Source organism: Plectropomus leopardus, chromosome 2, assembly GCF_008729295.1.
Source record: "Plectropomus leopardus isolate mb chromosome 2, YSFRI_Pleo_2.0, whole genome shotgun sequence".
Classification (NCBI taxonomy): Eukaryota; Metazoa; Chordata; class Actinopteri; order Perciformes; family Serranidae; genus Plectropomus; species Plectropomus leopardus.
Window position 1 is genome coordinate 475,838 of NC_056464.1, and position 18,296 is coordinate 494,133.

Sequence of the window (18,296 nt, forward strand, 5' to 3'; positions counted from 1 at the left end):
CTCTCTCATGTGGGGTCCCACAGGGTTCGGTCCTGGGCCCTCTGTTATTTTCTTTATACCTCCTCTCACTTGGCTCTATCCTCAGTTGCTTTCCATTGTTATGCTGACGACAGTCAGATCTATTTCCCCCTCAAAAAGGCTGATTCATTCTCTCTTCAGCCTCTTTTAAATTGCCTGGATGACCTCAAGGCCTGGATGGCTCTAAACTTTCTGAGTTTTAATGAGAGAAAAACTGAAGTGTTGGTCTTTGGTGGCACTTCTGTGACCCCCCCCAATTGATCTAGGTCCCTTGGCACAATACGCCAAACCCATCGTTAATGATCTGGGGATTATAGTGGACGCAGATCTTAAATTTGACAGCCAGATCAAAGCTGTGGTGAAATCAAGTTTCTTCCAGTTAAGGCAGCTGGCTAAAATAAAACCATTTGTTCACAGACAGCACTTTGAAACAGTGATCCACGCCTTTGTAACTAATAGACTGGATTACTGCAATGCTCTGTATTTGGGGGTTAGTGGGTCCTCCATTGCTCGTCTCCAGTTGGTGCAGAATGCCGCTGCATGTCTTTTAACAGGCACAAGAAAGTTTGATCACATTTCACCGATTTTAGCTTCACTTCACTGGCTGCCCATCCACTTTAGAATTCATTTTAAGATTCTTTTATTTGTTTTTAAATCTTTAAATGGTCTTGCCCCACCATACCTCTCAGAGCTTCTGCACCCCTATACACCCAGCCGGTCTCTCAGGTCAGCTGACCAGCTGCTCCTGAGGGTGCCCAAGACAAGGCTGAAGCTCAGAGGGGATCGAGCGTTTTCTGTTGCGGCTCCAAAACTTTGGAATGAGCTGCCGCTGCACATTAGACAGGCCTCCTCACTGTCTGATTTTAAAACCCTTCTTAAAACCCATCTGTTTTCTTTAGCTTTTAACATCACGTAGGGTTGTTGCTTCACATGTGCATAGATACGACGGGCAATACACTTTTAGCCTATTTATTAATTATGTTTTATTGTTTATGCTGTTTTTAGTTCTATTATTTTATTGTCCTTTATTATTTTTATTATTTTTATTTTTATTGTCTTTGTACAGCACCTTGGTCGACTCTGGTCGTTTTAAAAGTGCTTTATAAATAAATCTGATTGATTGATTGATTGAATGTGTCTCTCACGCATCCCGGTCATTGTTGGCAACCGGAAAAGACGCACAGTCTGCCATATACGCAATCCGCAAAACCTGTCCGCTCTCCCAGAAAGTGGTCCCAGCCCACACTCAGTTACCTTTGGTCTTTGGAACTGTCAGTCCGCAGTTAACAAGACAGAATTCATCAGTTCACTGGTGAAACTCTCAGACATTCAGGTCCTAGCCCTGACTGAGACATGGATCCGCCCAGAAAACTCAGCTACACCAGCTGCACTCTCCGAGTCCGCTACGCTAAGCCACACCCCTCGCTCCACTGGACGAGGAGGCGGTGCTGGTGTGCTCATTCCTGACAACTGGTCTTTTTCCACACTGCGCCCGTTGAGCAGCAACACAACATTTGAATATCATGCTCTAAATTCACTGCTCCCATCAAAGCATATATTCTGGTTGTGTACCGCCCACCAGGGGGTAATCTGGATGGCTTTGTCTCTGAAATGGACATGTTACACTCTGACATCCCTGATGATGGCACACCACTGATTGTCATGGGAGACATGAACATTCACATTGACAGTACTCTGGCAAACAACTTTCTGGCACTCCTCTCCTCCTTTGCACTTGTACTAGCTCCTTCTCCTCCCACCCACAAAGCTGGTAAAGTCCTTGACTTGGTGCTGACTCGTAACTGCTCCATAGCAGATGTGACACTTACCCCTCTACACCTGTCAGACCATTTCTTGGTAAAATTTGCAGCTGCCTTTCCGCAATTGCAGACACCCACTCAGACAATTTCCCTCCGCAGAAACCATAAGTCCCTCACAGCAGCACAGCTGTCTGATGAGGTGAGCTCTGCCATGCCTGACCACTCACACTTCTCCTCACTTTCTGTTAATGAGGCTACAGAAACACTCTGTTCCCCTCTGGCATCCTCTCTGGACAAACTCTGCCCCCTGGTGTCCAAACCAGCCAAGAAAAAACAACCAAGTCCATGGCTCTCTGAAGTTTTGAGAGAACAAAGAACTGGACTCAGGGCAGCAGAAAGAAAGTGGCGTAAATCCCAAGAACCCACTGATTTGTCCTCATACAAACAGAAACTTGCTTCCTTTACCTCTTCCTTGCAGTCCGCTAAGAAAGCCTTCTATCAGAACAAGATCTGTGCTGCTACTGATTCCAGAAAACTGTTTATGGTGTCCTGCAGACCATCCTGCCCACTGTCAAACCTGCAGTCACACACATTGTCAATTCCTCCCTAAAAACTGGCACTTTTCCTGCTACTTTTAAGCAAGCCCGTGTCACCCCACTGCTCAAAAAGCTTAATCTCAACCCCGCCCAGGTTGAAAACCACAGGCCAGTCTCACTTCTACCATTTCTGTCGAAAATACTGGAGCGCGCAGTATTTAACCAGGTCTCTGAACACTTGCGGAACAACAACCTACTTGACTCCTTTCAGTCTGGCTTCAGGTGTGACCATTTCACTGAGACTGCACTCCTGTCAGTCACTGAGTCACTGAGGCTGGCTCGAGCTGCTGGTCAATCCTCTGTCCTACTGCTGCTGGACCTGTCTGCTGCCTTTGACACGGTGAACCATCAAATCCTCCTCTCCACACTCTCTGAGCTCGGCATCTCAGGTTCTGTCCTATTGTGGTTCAAGTCCTACCTCACAGGCAGATCCTTCAGAGTGTCATGGCGAGGAGAGGTGTCTAGGTCACATGGCCTATCGACAGGGGTTCCTCAGGGGTCGGTGCTTGGTCCCCTACTCTTCTCTCTGTACACCACCTCACTCGGTGCAGTGATCCGCTCCCATGGTTTCTCCTACCACTGCTATGCTGATGACACTCAGCTCTTCCTCTCCTTTCCACCTGATGACAGAACGGTCTCAGCTCAGATATCAGCGTGTCTGGCTGATATCTCCACATGGATGAAGGAACGTCACCTTCAGCTAAATCTGTCTAAGACCGAACTCATGGTCTTTCCAGCTTGTCCATCTGTTCAGCCTCAGATCAGTGTCCAACTAGACTCGAGCCTACTTGTGCCCACAAACTCAGCCAGAAACCTGGGTGTCATGATTGATGACCAGCTGACCTTTAAGGTTCATGTGGCCTCAGTTTCTCGGTCTTGTCGTTATGCCCTCTACAACATCAGGAAGATCAGACCCTTCCTGACCCAACAGGCCACACAGCTTCTGGTTCAGGCTCTTGTGACCTAACGCATTGACTACTGCAACTCTCTTCTGGCAGGTCTCCTTGCATGCTCATTCAAACCTCTTCAGATGATCCAGAATGCAGCAGCACGTCTGGTCTTCAACCAGCCCAAAAGAGCACGTCACCCCGCTGCTAATTTCTCTTCACTGGCTTCCAGTGGCAGCCAGAATCAAATTCAAAGCACTTCTCTTGGCTTACAAAACAATCACAAGAACTGCTCCAGCCTACCTGAAATCCCTGATACAGGTCTACTCTCCTTCTCGCCCACTACGCTCTGCATGCGAAAGACGCCTGGTGCTTCCAGCCCAGCACGGCTCTAAATCTCTAGCTAGACTCTTCTCTTCTGTTGTTCCCAAATGGTGGAACAAACTTCCAAACTCTGTGCGTTCTGCTGAGTCCCTTTCTACTTTTAAGAGACAATTGAAAAATTGTTCCGAGAACACCTAGGCACTTAACCTGACTCTTCTCCTCTTTGCCCTTTGGGGTAGATTAAGTCAGATGGTCCAAAACCCAGCACTTAATGATTATCTAGCACTGACAAAGTTGTGTGATGTTGTATGTTGATTGTCATCGTAAGTCGTGATACTGAGATTGCTGAATCTCAGATGCTGAGATCGCTACTGGTTATGACTTTTGTGACCTAACTTAATTCGCGGGGGGGGGGGGGGGGGTGCGGCACTTCTTCTGCTACTAGACGGCAATACCTGTGACCAATCACACCTGAAGCACTTCACTTAGGGTTTTTTTCCTTAAGTCTAAATTCTTGCTTGTGTTGTACGTTGCTTTGGATAAAAGCGTCTGCTAAATGAAATTGTAGAATTGTAGAACATTTATCTTTTATCTTGCTGTAGTAGCTAATGTGCTAGCTAAGGTTAGCTAAGAAAACAATGCAGTATGACCGTAATGTAACTGTTCGTTCGGTAACATTAAGTTACTATTAACCTAACAAAAAGAGAACTGAGTCTCTAGCTTAAATATAGCTAGTTACTGTAAAAAATGTAGCAGTTACTGTAAAACATGCTTTATAGATTTATAGCTTTTGTATCTTGTACTTACCGGTGTGCCCTCCATCACGTTTCCCTGGCCACCTCAGCCTGTGTATGCATGACGGCCTCCTCTGCAGGGGAGGGGCTGTGGAGGCGGTTTGAGGGCAGGGCTGAGGAGCAGTAGAGAAGGAGGAGGAGGGATCTGCAGGCAGTTCTCTTTCAAAATTTCAGGCAAAGTTTCTCTCTCCTGGAAGTCACCAACTGCAGCTTTAATATTTGCATTGTGTAGCCTATTGAACCATTGGCAGTGCATATACGGGAAAATATCAGGGGTAGAAATTACAAATACACAGCACCAATTACCATCATATGCTGATGATATTATACTAGACTTAATATATAATACATATATATAAATTAAATGTGCAAAACTGTGAAGCTATGACCATGGGAAGCCCTATCTCCACAGAACTAAAAAAATGAATATCCATGGAAATTAAATAAAGGCAAGGTTAAATGCCTGGTTATAGAAATCCCTAGGTGTTAGTATGTAATTTTAAGATTATGCATCCTTTAAAGTTAGTTTGAGACTCTATGTCTACCTCAAGTAAAGAGCTACCCATATATAGTGAAGCCTTAGTGCCTGCAAGTTGACCATAGATGCCTGAGATGGACCAGTTGGACAATTTCAGATCTCCATCCTCATACAGTTTTGGGTTAAAAACTACAAATGTGAGAATATCAAACATCAAATCTCAGCACTGTATAAAATTTTAGAAAATAATAAGAGACCAGAAGAATTAAGAGAAAAGTCAGATGGCAAGAGAAACTTGACACAAATGTATCAAATTCTGATTGGGTACATACACAGAAAATTTTGAAGAGTAAATTTTACTCAATTTGAGTAAAATTTTACTCCCAAAAAGATAGTATTTGGTCCCAGTCCAAAAAGAGTAAAATTTACTCTCGTCAAAGAGTTAAATTTTCAGAGTTATTTCTGCTCTATCTAGAGTTCATATTTTCTCCACAAGATTAAAATTTACTCAATTTAGCATAAAGTGAGAACAACTCCAACACCATTTCACTCAATACAGAGTTGTATTTTACTCTGTTCAGAGTAGTAACTGCCTCATAAGAGTTCTATTTCTACTATTAATAGAGTTGTATTTTACTCTGTTCAGAGTAATAACTGCCTCATAAATAGAGTTCTATTTCTACTATTAATAAAGTTGTATTTTACTCTGTACAGAGTAGTAACTGCCTCAAAACAGAGGTCTAATTCTACTATGAATAGAGTTCTATTTCACTCAATAAAGAGTTGTATTTTACTCAATATTGATTATAATAATGATAACTCTGGATTAAAATGTTTGAAATAAAAAAGACCAGAAATGAATATTCAATGTACTTGTATTTTTCTTAAATGCATAACACATGCACTGAGCACCCATAATATACATGTCAATACTGTTTGGCCTTTGTAATATGACAGCATTGTATAATACATGCAACAAAAATCTCCATGAATAAGGCTCCACGGGCAGAGTAATCAATGAGGGAAAAAAAAGTCTTTCAGGATGACACATCCCTATAATTTCATAATAAAAACAAACAGAATATTGCAAACAGGTATGCACACTATCACCACACCATCAGTAGCTGCAGATAAGTCTGTAAATTTTTGCAATAGCCATCAGCCCAGCCAAAACATTCACACCCAATTGGTGGGCCATCACAATTTGGACACAATGTGCTCTTTGAAATTGGGTGGATTGGATGTATCAGATAAAAGAGGAGAAAATAAAAATAAATTAGAATTTGAGTTATGGACAAAGAAATTCTGAAATCCATTGTTCATCCCTAGTGCAATAGTTAGAGCTTAGTGATTCTTTTATCACAGGAAACAGTATGGAACAATAAATGAACTTGAATCATCATTACTGTATGACATTTGCATATTGAATGCTTTGTAACACAAAAGCTCTTTGACGTCAACAACATGAGGTCCATCTGCAGTACACACAACTTTAAATGCATAAAAATGCTCATCCATACACACTGTTTGTAGTGCAAATGTAACCAACAGTAACCTCCCATCTTTAAGAACAACATGGTGTATTTTGTGAAAAACTGGCATCTCATTAAGCACTTTCAGACAAACAACTAAACCTGGACGATACATATTTCCATGGTGTTTGGCCCATCTAACATCTAACACCTTAGTGTCAATTGCTACCTGAAGAGCCTCTGCTATCTCACAGCCCCTGTCCATCACGTTTAAAGCTACCATTTTACTTGGACCAAGCACCAGTCTGTCAGGCTCACATATCTGCCAACTATATGCTACTTGACTTTGGTGTTTCTTTGCCAATGTTTTACTTATATTTTTGAAGCTTTTTAGTTGCTTTTTAAAGAAATTGTGCTTCGCTTCAAAGCGCATGCACCAGGTATGCAAAAGTGGTCCAATTTTACAAATACATGTAGGATAATGCACCATAAAATGATGCTTTGGTAGTAGCTTCTTTTTGGGAAACAAATGCTTGAATAACCCATGGTGCTCTGAAATCAAATGTATCAAATAAATGGTAATGCCAGTTGATAACACAGGAGAAAATACAATATCTGCTATCTGAAGCAACAACAGAAGCAAATACCAGTGTTGATCATCTCGACAAACCAAGTCTCCAAATATAAGTGGTAGATTGCGAGGTAAACACCAAGATTGGATCGCATTTAAACCCAAGTCATTTGAGTCCTCTATTAACTTCAGTGCAGGTGGCTTGTTGTTTTGTTCCATGTAGCCATAGTTAAAGTTCTTAATTCTTCTGTCTATTTCCTTTGATGTTGTGTAATTTTTGATCAAGTGTAGTATTAGCAGCTTCATTTCATATTGTGCCACGCCCTCCAAGATATCGTGCATAATATCTACAGAGAAGTTTTCACATGTATTGAAATACTGCAAGGAATTTAGAACTCAAGAACGTTTAACACCCATCACATAGGGAGTGGGACCCGAATTCCTTTAGTCTCCAGCTCTTTAATGTCTTTTACAATTGGATCAAGTATTTTAGAAAAGCCATATGTTTTAATGTCTTGGGCATGGAATAAAGCAACCAAATGAATATTAAGCAGCATTGAGTTGTGCTTAGGAGAAAGATTACGTAAGGTGAAATAGATTGCTCCAAATTTATGAATTCCCTTTTTACTGCCCAATGGATTTGCGCATTCAAAATCATCATAGAAAAGTTGCAACTGAATTGCATGCTTCTGTTTTGAAAATAAAGGATGACTCTTGAAAAGATCTCCATTACAAAAGTCATTAAGAAGATCTTCTCTTGAACTGGAACTTGAACTGACTCTGCATCATCTCTTTTATCTTCGGGTGTTTGTAAATTAAGTCTAATGTTTTCAAAATTGGGATATAAACAAATGGGTTCATGTAAAGATAGACACTGCTTCACAGATTCTTTTGCTTGATTATGGATATCATCAACAATCTCTTCCATTGAAGTAACCAAAGAGTTAATGATTGTTTTGCCTACACCTGCCACTTTAAGTTCAGCCACTGTTGCAGCACAGTTGTCTACAAGACTCTTATTAAGAAGGACTGGGTCAGAAGGGGCACTGTTTGATGGAAAGTCATCAACAAAACTTCCAGCTAAATCTTCAGTTGTAGAGGGGCCTTCACCAGGATCATCACAAGGTTCATGTGCTTTAAGATGCTTTCGAAACCCAGAAAAAGTACCAAAAAAATGAGAACAATCAGGTTGACCACATTTCAGACGAAGTGTCTTTCCTGAACAAAGTCCGTGGATCAACTTTAAGTGCTTAATTAGTGAATTGGCATTTGCCTGAGGGCCTTTGCAAATAAAACAAAACATCTCAATCACAATCAGTACAGCATCAGAGTCCTCAAAATAGATCTTTGCAGTATAGCATCAGAACCCTCCAAACCAAAGCATCAAAATCAGTGCAGCATCCGAACTCTCATCTCTTTGACCCTGGGATTCACCTTGGTGGTAGCAGCATCAATCTGGTAAACAGCGGTTTGCAAGAATTGGTAGACATTGGCCAGATCCCTGTTGTATGAGGTAGCGAAGACAAAAAGAGCTTTAAAAGCTCGTCAAAAGAGGCAAGAGAATCTGGTGACTGACACGGGATTGCATGTTTGTCAATCACAATGAAATATTTATGTATGGCGCGCCTCTTGGTCCCCACAGCCAGTAGATAGGGTTGACGGCTCTCTGTGATGCTGTCCAGATGCCCCTCAACACTGGTCCCAGTCTGTGACAAGAAAACTTAATTAGTCTTGCTGTCAAAATTAATCTGTTGCAGTTAAGGGCCCCATCATCACCACCAAAATCACTTATTGAAACAAAACGCAAGATGAACCATAACATTTTCAGCCTTATATTTTTTATTCTGCTAAATGTAAAAGAAATAAACTTATTCATATCAGCGTATCTCAGGCTGATGATAGATCTGTGGGGAGCCAAATCAGATAAATATCACAGGGCCCTCACTGATTACAGATGAGTATGGTCATCACATGATTTCACAAGAGTATAGTTTCAAGGTTTAATATTATGGACAGAACAGTGAGCCTTCTTAAACTTCAATTAAACTAACATTACCTTGATAAATTTCACAAGGTGTCAATGGCTTGTCTGGCAGAGAGCTTTCCTGGTCTCTTGTTGCGGCCATGAGGTGATGGTAGCTTGAGGTGGATAAGGAGCAAGATGTCCCATCCTGAAAATACAAGAAAATTTGGAAAGACATTTTTACTAAAATGTTTATATTTTTGTTTCAAAACTATTTCCCTCATCCATTATTATTATTTCTTTAATTCAAGTGTACCATCTTCCAGTTCTTCTGTTGTGGATTCAGCGTTATGTAGGAGATCTTCAAGGTCGCTTGTCTGGGTGAGGCCACGGCTTTGTTCAAGGACTTTCTGCCTGTAGTGAGTAGGCCACTTCTCCAGGAACTTAGCAGAGATGTCATCACCAAACATCAGACTGAAATCCTGCTCTATCTGAAGACAAGATGGAATACAGAAAACAACATGGCATACATTGTTAATAGGTGCACCAGGGATGACCAGGGATGTGATCTGTTTAAAGTCATTTTTCATTTCAGCTCGATTTTAATGCAAGGCAGTTTAGGAGCGACATACCATTCCTGTGATGTCAAGAAATCTTGGAAAGGTGGTGAATACTTCAGAGGACTTCACTGGGTCATGAACCATTGCTTGGCGATGGGTGAGGGTCTGTTTCATCTTCTCCTTGATGATTGCTTCATCAGTTGTATGCTGCATGAGTGCGATGGCCTCAGGACACTGGGTTTCAGTGGTTAGCTGGTTTTCCTTACTGAAGGGGGTTCTGTCACCAGAATGTGGACCACCTGTAACAGTGATCAGTGAACCTGAAGTTAGACCCACAGCTGTAGCTGTATGACACAAGTGAGCGCAACACTGTTCTTTCTCTTTCTCTCTCTCTCTGTCTTTTTTTTTTTGTTTTTTTAAGTTTCACAATCCTTGCAGGTGATGCAGGCGCAGATGTCTGTACATTAGTTGATCTGATCTTTCATCACGGACTATGGTGCATCAGCTGTGGGTCTAACCTCAGCTTGTCACTTCTCTGTCCCTCCTCTCTCTCTCAGCCCGTTCTAACCCCAGCTGACAAAGTGAGGCTTCTGTATATTCAGGTTCATAAAGGCATCACTTGTGTCATAGTCAGACATGTTAACGTTAACTATCCGAGCAGTAAACACTGTGAACAGGTGACAGAAACCTGCACAGCTGTCCACAAGTGGCAGTGCGCAGTGATATGAACAGAGAGAAAATAGCGCCGGGCGATTTTGAGGTCTGACTTTTTTGAGGACAACAGTGTTGTGATGCAAATATATCACTCTTCTGAACGCATATTGTTTTGAGAAGCAAAACGCTTTATTTTCATGACCCCAGACAACTAGCCGGACTACCTTCGTCAACACCAAAACCAGGCCGGAACTCCACTCACAGGACGCAGTCGGGGGTAAGTCACTGTTGATGCACTACACTGCTGATGAGGATGCCATACAGATTCATGTCAAAAGACCCGAACTATCCCTTTAATATTTAGTTGAAATCTCACTCGGTTTTTGGATCAATACTAGAAGTAATGGGTAAAAAAAAAAAAGGTAAAAAAGTTTAGACTTGTTTTATGTACTTACATAGCCCAAAGTGCCCTGGGGATCGGCCAGGTATGGAAACAAGGCAGTGATGCCCTTTGCGTAGTCCTCTTTAACACGCCTTGAAGGGCTCGTCCTACAGTGCGCGTACACACACACACACACACACACACACACGTATGAGATCCAAACAAAAGTACTGCTATGCCGATGCCTTCTGCACCAAATAAAATCATAAATGTTAGGGTTGGATGTTAATTACATGACAACATACCCATGTTCACTCGCCATGTGTGCAACCAATATCTTAACCATGTCACGTCTTCTGGAATCTGTTAGGCTTTTTTTCCGAGCATACTCTGTAAGGATCCTCTCTCCTCCAGGTTTCTCCCTCAGAATGTTTTCAATGATCTAATTGTGTGGGGGAAAAAGAGGGAAGGGACACAGGGATTTTGTGGCCAATTACATTTACAGTGATAATAATGTTAACCATGCCCCGTATTTCTCTGCAACTTTACTTCAGTGTTTAAATCATCATAGACTTTTAAGTCCAAGGTAGGAATTTCAAATTTCTTGGAAACTGTGAAGACAAAACAATATTGCATAAGACTGATATTCTGTTGTGCAATTAATCTTATTTTTATTAAAAGGTCACACATCAGCGTCACTTTAGATCTGAACCACTTAACAACGATCTTATACTCCAAAAATAGCAGATCTGCAAGCTCATACTGTAGCACGAGTGCAACGCTGAGCTTGTAGATCTGCATTTTATTTTTTTTTAAATCATGAAGATTTTTCTAACTCAAATCATTCTTTTTCTCAGGGTACACGAAACAACATTTAGAGATTCCAAAATCAAATACATATACTTCTAAGGGTCCTTGACAATAATAATAATAATAAGACAGCACCACTAATTTACACATGAGGTTGTGCAATTTTTTTCACTCACCACACTCCAAAAATGATTTGAAGGTCAGTTGCCCTTCATAACAAATGTATTTCTGGCGGTCTCGGTACAGTACTAAGATGATATCGAGCACAACATTTCATGCATTGAATGCTACAATTAGCTTAAGTACTACAAAAGCCCCATCTACAGGTAGGCTCGATACCACTCTGCATTTGCATCTAATTAAATGCTGTTTGAAAGCTGGGTAAAATAATTATTTTTCTCATTGGGTGCTTCGAATGTGTTAACATGCGTTTCAATTCACATTCCTAATGTTATGGTGCTGCTGCGCCAGCACACACCACAACATCCTATCTCTGAGCTGCTATTGAAAGAATCGTTGGGGAACCAGTTTCATTTGAGTTCACCACGTAAACCTCGCATAATTCCATTCCACTCATTGCTACGCGGGGAAATCCACAACTTATTTGTGTTTGTGTAATGGAGGAGTGTTCCTCACAGCCAGTGTCTCCATTTGTGTCTTACATACACACACACAAAAAAAGCTTGCTAACCGAAGAGCAGGTAAAACCGTAACGTTAGGTTAAAGTTACATGACTCAATTCAGAGTAAAATACACGTGCTTGCTAACCAAACAGCAGGTGAAAATGGTCCACAAAAAAAAAAAAAAATAGCTAACCAAAGACCAATTAAAACGGTTGGTGTAAATGCTTCAATTCAGAGTAAAATACACGTGCTTGCTAGCGGTCCACATGTAGGTTAGCTAACCGAAGAGCAATTAAAACGGTCGGTGTAAATGCCTCAATTCAGAGTAAAATACACATGCTTGCTAACTGTCCACACACAAAACTCCACTTACTAACCAAAGAACAAGTCCGGTAAAACATCATGACTCAACTCAGAGTAAAACACGCGTGCTTGCTAACCAAACAGCAGACAAAACAGTCCACACATACAAGACTGGCCCATAAAAAAATTAAATTTAAACACACTTACTAACTGAGGGCACAACTCAAACCTTCTTCAATAAAATGGTCAGTAAACAGTAAGCTCAGTAAAAACACGTGGTAAATTAAACTAACGCGGGTGAGGCTTGGTTTAAATTCACATCTAACATTATAATTTGTACTGAAGCTAACGTTAGCATCGACATTGGCAGTTATGCTGTGTGTGAGACCCACAAACTCGCCAGCTGCAATGTTACTCACAAGCATTACCTTTCAAACAAGTCAACAAAAATTCTGCTGACATTTTATCTTAAATAAAACCGATTTTAGTAAGCTACTTTGCTGACTTACCTGGCTTACCGCCGTCCACCGCTTTACCTCCACCCCCCACTGCAGGGATAAAAGATGGCGGCAGAAACAAAACCTAAGAAACATTAGTGGGCGTGCTCTTGATATTACTCCAGTAGGATTTTCTCTATTTTTTTCCTCCTACTCTAGTGGCCACTGGATATAATTACAATCCAAAATTAATAAAAAATACTCTTTTAGAGGAAAACAATGGTAACTCTGAAAAAATTACTCTCTCATTTTTCCTGCGTATAAGCCTATCATCACATAAGACAACAGCATCTCAGTTTTGGTGAGAGTTTGCAAGGAATTTTCAGATGAGATTCTTTTTAACCCCAGGTCAGCAAGCTAAATTTCAACTTTCAGTAACACCAAAATGCTAGAGGGACTGTGGACAACACCATGCTGAATACAGCCATATATTCTGGTCTTGTCCCATATCGAAAAAATACTGGGAGAATATATGTACAGAAATCTCTCATATTCCGGAAAAAAAACAGCAAAATTGATCATGAGTTTATCCTGTTTTTTTCCAGGGAAAGTGCCAAAGGGGATGGAAAGAACTGAAGATGAGAACCTTGCCAGAAAATTAAGGATAACGGCTCTTAAACTTATAACTAAAAACTGGCTTCAGAAAATAAGCCCCAGTGTGGGGAAGTGGAGGGATTTAATTGAAAAAGTGAAATTAATGGAGCTGTTGATAAAAGCTCCTGAAACAAGTTACTCAAAGTGGAAGAAATGGGGTATCTATGTGGAAAGTAGAGGTGAAATGTCACATAATAATAAAAAAACAACAACAACAACAATAAAAACAACAAAAAACATATCCACCTCAGCTCAACGAGGATAAACAAAAATCGTTTGAAATCATATGCACAGTTAATGGAATAATCAAATCAAATCAAATCAAATCTTTATTTGTATGGCACTTTTCATACAAAGAGTAACACAAAGTGCCTCACAGAGATTAAAAACAATAACAGAAATTAAAAACATCAATGAAAATCAAGAAAAATACAGACAGCCTGACCCTCCCACCCCCACATAAACGTACGCAACAACACACACACAATCATGTAGATATTCCCACACATATTCGCAAAGGCACCCGAACATCCACCCTTACCACCCACACACACGCACACATACACCAACACACACCAATTGTTACTAAAGAGACATGGCTAGGCACTGAGACCTGAGACCTGAGACCTAATGGCTATATTTTATTGAGAAGTTCAACAACAAAATACGCAACCTTTTTTTCGTATCCCCTTTTTATTTTTATTTTATTCTATTATTAGGGCCCGAGCACCGTGTGGTGTGAGGACCCCATTGAAATCCAAGGCATTGTCATTTGGACCTGAGCACACTTTGGAATTATTATTAGGGCCCAAGCACCGAATGGTGCGAGGACCCTCCTGAAATCCTTGAAATTATAATTAGGGCCCGAGCACCAAACGGTGCCAGGACCCTTTTGAAACTGAAGGAATTCGTCTTATTATTAAGCCCGAGCACCGAATGGTGCAAAGACCCTCTTGAAACTAAAGGAACTGTTAGGGCCCAAGCAGCGAACGGGTGCACGGACCCTATTGAAATCCAAAGAATTTTTCTTCTTTTTCTTCTTCTTCTTCCTTTACATAAAATTCCTTTTTGGAGACTTGAAAATGGTCTCAAAAAATCCTTATGACATTGATGATGCTTGAACATGAATATTGTGAGTTTTTCTGTGAAAGGCGTTGGTGGACAATTACGATGTTTCGACATGACATCAAAAACTGTTGTAACTTCGCCCCAGATGATCAGATCTTTACAAAATTTCACATATTTGATAAGAGTCCAGGCCTGAAGCTATCTGCGGTGTAATTTTGAATCATAGTCATAGCGCCACCCATTGGTAGCAGGGAGTTACTTTTTTTTTACTCTTTGATTCTTCCCCTGTAGCGGGTTAACTCAAATAACCTCATATTCAATTAGAATACTGTAACGACCTTCAGAATGCAGAGAAATTAAACTTTTGAGTTTTCATGAAACGCTGTTGCATACACCAAAACTCACCAAACATGGCACATACTGTGCATCGAAAGTCCTAAAATGTGATATCTGGTCACAATTTTTCGATCTTCACCTACAGATTTCATCCGATTGACTTCAAAATTAAAACATCCTCTCAGAAGGCCTGGGACATCAAAACATTATTACATTCGTTAATTTTCGTCACACCGTGTGGCCTTTACTGGGCCAAACATTTCCATGTCTTGCCATTGACCAGGAAGTAGTTTATAACTCTGAGGGACATGGTCCAATCTGCACCAAACTCCACATGTTTTAATGACTGTCTTGCCCTGAACACATCTACATGACAACCACTGCCATTACTTATAGCACTCCCTACGGGCAACATGAAATGGAAAGATGGCGTCAGTGTGTCAGGTGGGCCGTCAGCCGCACCAACTGTTACCACTCACCACTTGGTGTATGATCATCAAACTGCTTGATCTGAGAATCATCACCAGTAATCTTGTCAAATTTGATCATTACAGACAAAAAACTGAGCCTCATTTCCTACCGGATATCCCCACATACCTCCGCCACACTCAAGCACCACTCCCACGGCGAAAACGGCATCGACGCCAGGGAAAGCGTAGCAGCTGTCTTGTGAGGCTGAGGGCCGGGTTATTACGTCTTGATCGTGATGGATATGGAGCTGGGCCTCGCCTGTGTGTCTCTCAACATTCCCAGGACCCTGTTGCTACCTATTTGGTACCAGTTGCGGGCTGAGATGTCATGTTCAGTCACTGCGGACCCTGCTCTCCTTGTCTTCACTGGCGCGGGGTGAATCTGGGGAACTTGCGACCCCTGTGTCGGGCCTCCACGTCAGCTGCCTGTCCTGCTAGCGCCTGCTAAATTTGGCATGGTTAGCGCCAGATCTCTTGGGAATAAATCATTCATCCTTAAGTATTTCTTCATATCCCGGGAACTGGATTTCCTCTTTATCGTCAAGACTTGGCTGAGTGTTGGTGAGTCCAGTGTCTTCACCGAACTTTCACCTGACAAGTGCTGTTATTTGAACTCTCCTTGGACATCTGGTCAAGGATCTGGTCTGTTTTTAAGAGTGACTTTAAATGTAAACAGATATAGCTGTCATCCTCCTTCACCAGCATTGAACAGAGTCTGTTTGAGCTGGGGCATCCTCACACGGTGTTGTGTGCTGTGGTTTATCGGCCTCCTAAATATAATGAGACTTTTTAACAGATTTTTCTATGTTTTTGGCTGACACCATGCCTAAATTGCCTTATTGTTGGAGATTTTAATAATCATATGCGTTGCCCTGAAAAGCCATTGGCACTGTATTTTTTTTTAAATATTACTGACTCTTTTAATCTTGTGCAGTTTGTACTTGGGCCTACACATGAACATGGTCAGACACTCAATCTTGTTTTATCTCATGGTTTGCCTGTTTTTAACCTGGAGATCTGTGACGCTTTCTTCTCGGATCATATGCCTGTACTGTTTGAAGCTGCTGTTTGGTGTCACACAGTTTAACCTTGCACTTCTGCTGGCAGGTGTCGAGTTATTAACCCCTCCACTGTTGCTCACTTCTCGGCTGCTTTCGGGCAGAGCTGTGTCAGTCCTGAATCTGTCTATGAGGATACGGAGGCTCTGAACTCATGGTTTCTCGACACCTTTCAAACTGCCATAGACAATGCTCCATTAAAGACCCGACTGCATAAAACTATATCGGCGCCCTGGCTTAATGAAACAACCTGTGCTGCCAGACAGGAATATAGATGAGCTGAGCAAAAGTGTCAAAAGGATGAATTGCAAGTGTCTTTTCAAATGCTGGGATTGCTGGTGTCACTACCAGTACATTGTAAAAGAGGCTAAAAGAAGATATTTTTCTGATATTGTTCTGCTGAGCTGCCACAAGCCCCATGTGTTTAAAGTTATCAACTCTGCTCTGAATGCATCACAGACTGTTGGAATTGAGGCCTCCCCTGCTGTGTGTGAAAATGTCCTTCTCTTTTTGATTGAGAAAGTCTCTTCTACCAGAGCACTTATTTCACCTCCTGCCATTGACCCTTCAGTCTCTGTCCCCTGCTCTACTAAATTGGTCACATTTGAACCTTTGACCCTGCCCTTCGTTTAGGAGATTGTTAACCGTTTGAAGCCCTCAGGTTCTCCTGATGATACTATCCCTCCCCGACTTTTTAAGGAGGTTTTCCAGACTGTTGGTCCATTTTTTCTTGCAGTTATTAATAGCAGTCTGTCCTCTGGAGTGGTCCCTATTAATTTTAAACATGCCGTTGTGCAACGTTTGTTAAAGAAACCTGGGCTGGATCCTACTGTTATGACAAATTTCAGATCTATCTCTAAACTGCCTTTCCTTTCCAAAATCTTAGAAACAAATGTCTATTGTCAGCTCATGGACTTTTTTTCTTTTTTTATTTATATGTTTATTGCTTTTTATGATGAGAAAAAACACAGAACAAACATGAGAAAAGAGAGAAAAGAAAGAGAAAAGAAAAAAAAAGGGCAAAAAGGCCCTCCCCCCACCCCCTAAGTAAACAATAAACAAGTAGAACACGAACATGATCAGCTCATCACACAGAGAAGTAACAAAGACCACAGTCATGACAACAAATTAGACATACATGTTTTAAAGAAAAACTGCAAAGTGAACGGTGAATGGTATAATAAGGAATATGCACAGCAAGGCGTTTCACAGTGGTGGACACAGTAGTCCTATCGTTGAAGTAGTTGCAGCACCGGATCCCACATCTTTTTAAATATATCTCCCCTGTCTTCATTCAAAAATCTCAGTCTTTCCAGGTGAAGCATATTTGCCATTTCTCCCAGCCACAAGTCATACGAGGGTGCAAAGTCTGACCTCCATGCCCGGAGAATTAACTTCTTTGCAATCATAGTTCCAAATAGGATAGCCTTCTTCTCATATTTCTTCTCAGAGAATAGGGGAGTAGTTGCCCCGAGGATGGCCACAAGCAGATTAGGCTCCCAACATTTCCCAAAAGCCATAGAAAAGCAATGAAAAATACTCTTCCAATATGTATATAATTTGCTGCAAAACCAAAAAGAGTGTATTAAATTACCAGTCATTGACTTACATCTGTTGCAAATGGGTGAAACATCGGGAAAGAAATTGTGCAATCTTTCTTTAGAGTAATACAGTCGATGTAATGTCTTAAACTGTATAAGGCAAAGCCTGACATTCACAGAGCAGTTATGGATACTTTTTAAGCATTCATCCCATACATCATCTTCCAATTCTGCACCCAGTTCATCTTTCCATGCCTGCCTAATGTTTGCTGTGTTCAAATGAATATTCTTGTGCAAAATCTGGTAGAAGAAGGAGACTGCCCCTTTAGTAGCAAGGTCAAACTTATTTATTGCCTCAAGGACCCCGTGTTCTTCCAGAATTTCAGAGTTAGATAAGTGGGTCCTGACAAAATTTCGAATTTGAAAGTATCGAAAAAGGCCAGTTTTGGGAATGTCATATTTAGCTACAAGTTGTGGGTATGAGGCAAAAATGCCTTGAATATATAAATCACCTATATTGCAAATGCCTTTCCGCTT

The 18,296-nt window shown here is 41.2% G+C and overlaps 1 protein-coding gene and 1 pseudogene across 1 annotated transcript; both read left to right on the forward strand.

The window, feature by feature from the left end:
• Positions 1-274: 274 nt before the first annotated feature.
• On the forward strand, positions 275-1,092 carry LOC121950173 (the record flags this gene model as incomplete). The annotated part of the gene is made up of 1 exon (XM_042496099.1): positions 275-1,092. A coding segment is annotated over one exon (660 nt), but the record flags the coding sequence as incomplete, so codon positions are not given.
• A 58-nt stretch (positions 1,093-1,150) lies between these two features.
• LOC121950204 lies at positions 1,151-3,756 on the forward strand (annotated as a pseudogene).
• The last annotated feature ends 14,540 nt before the right edge of the window (positions 3,757-18,296 follow it).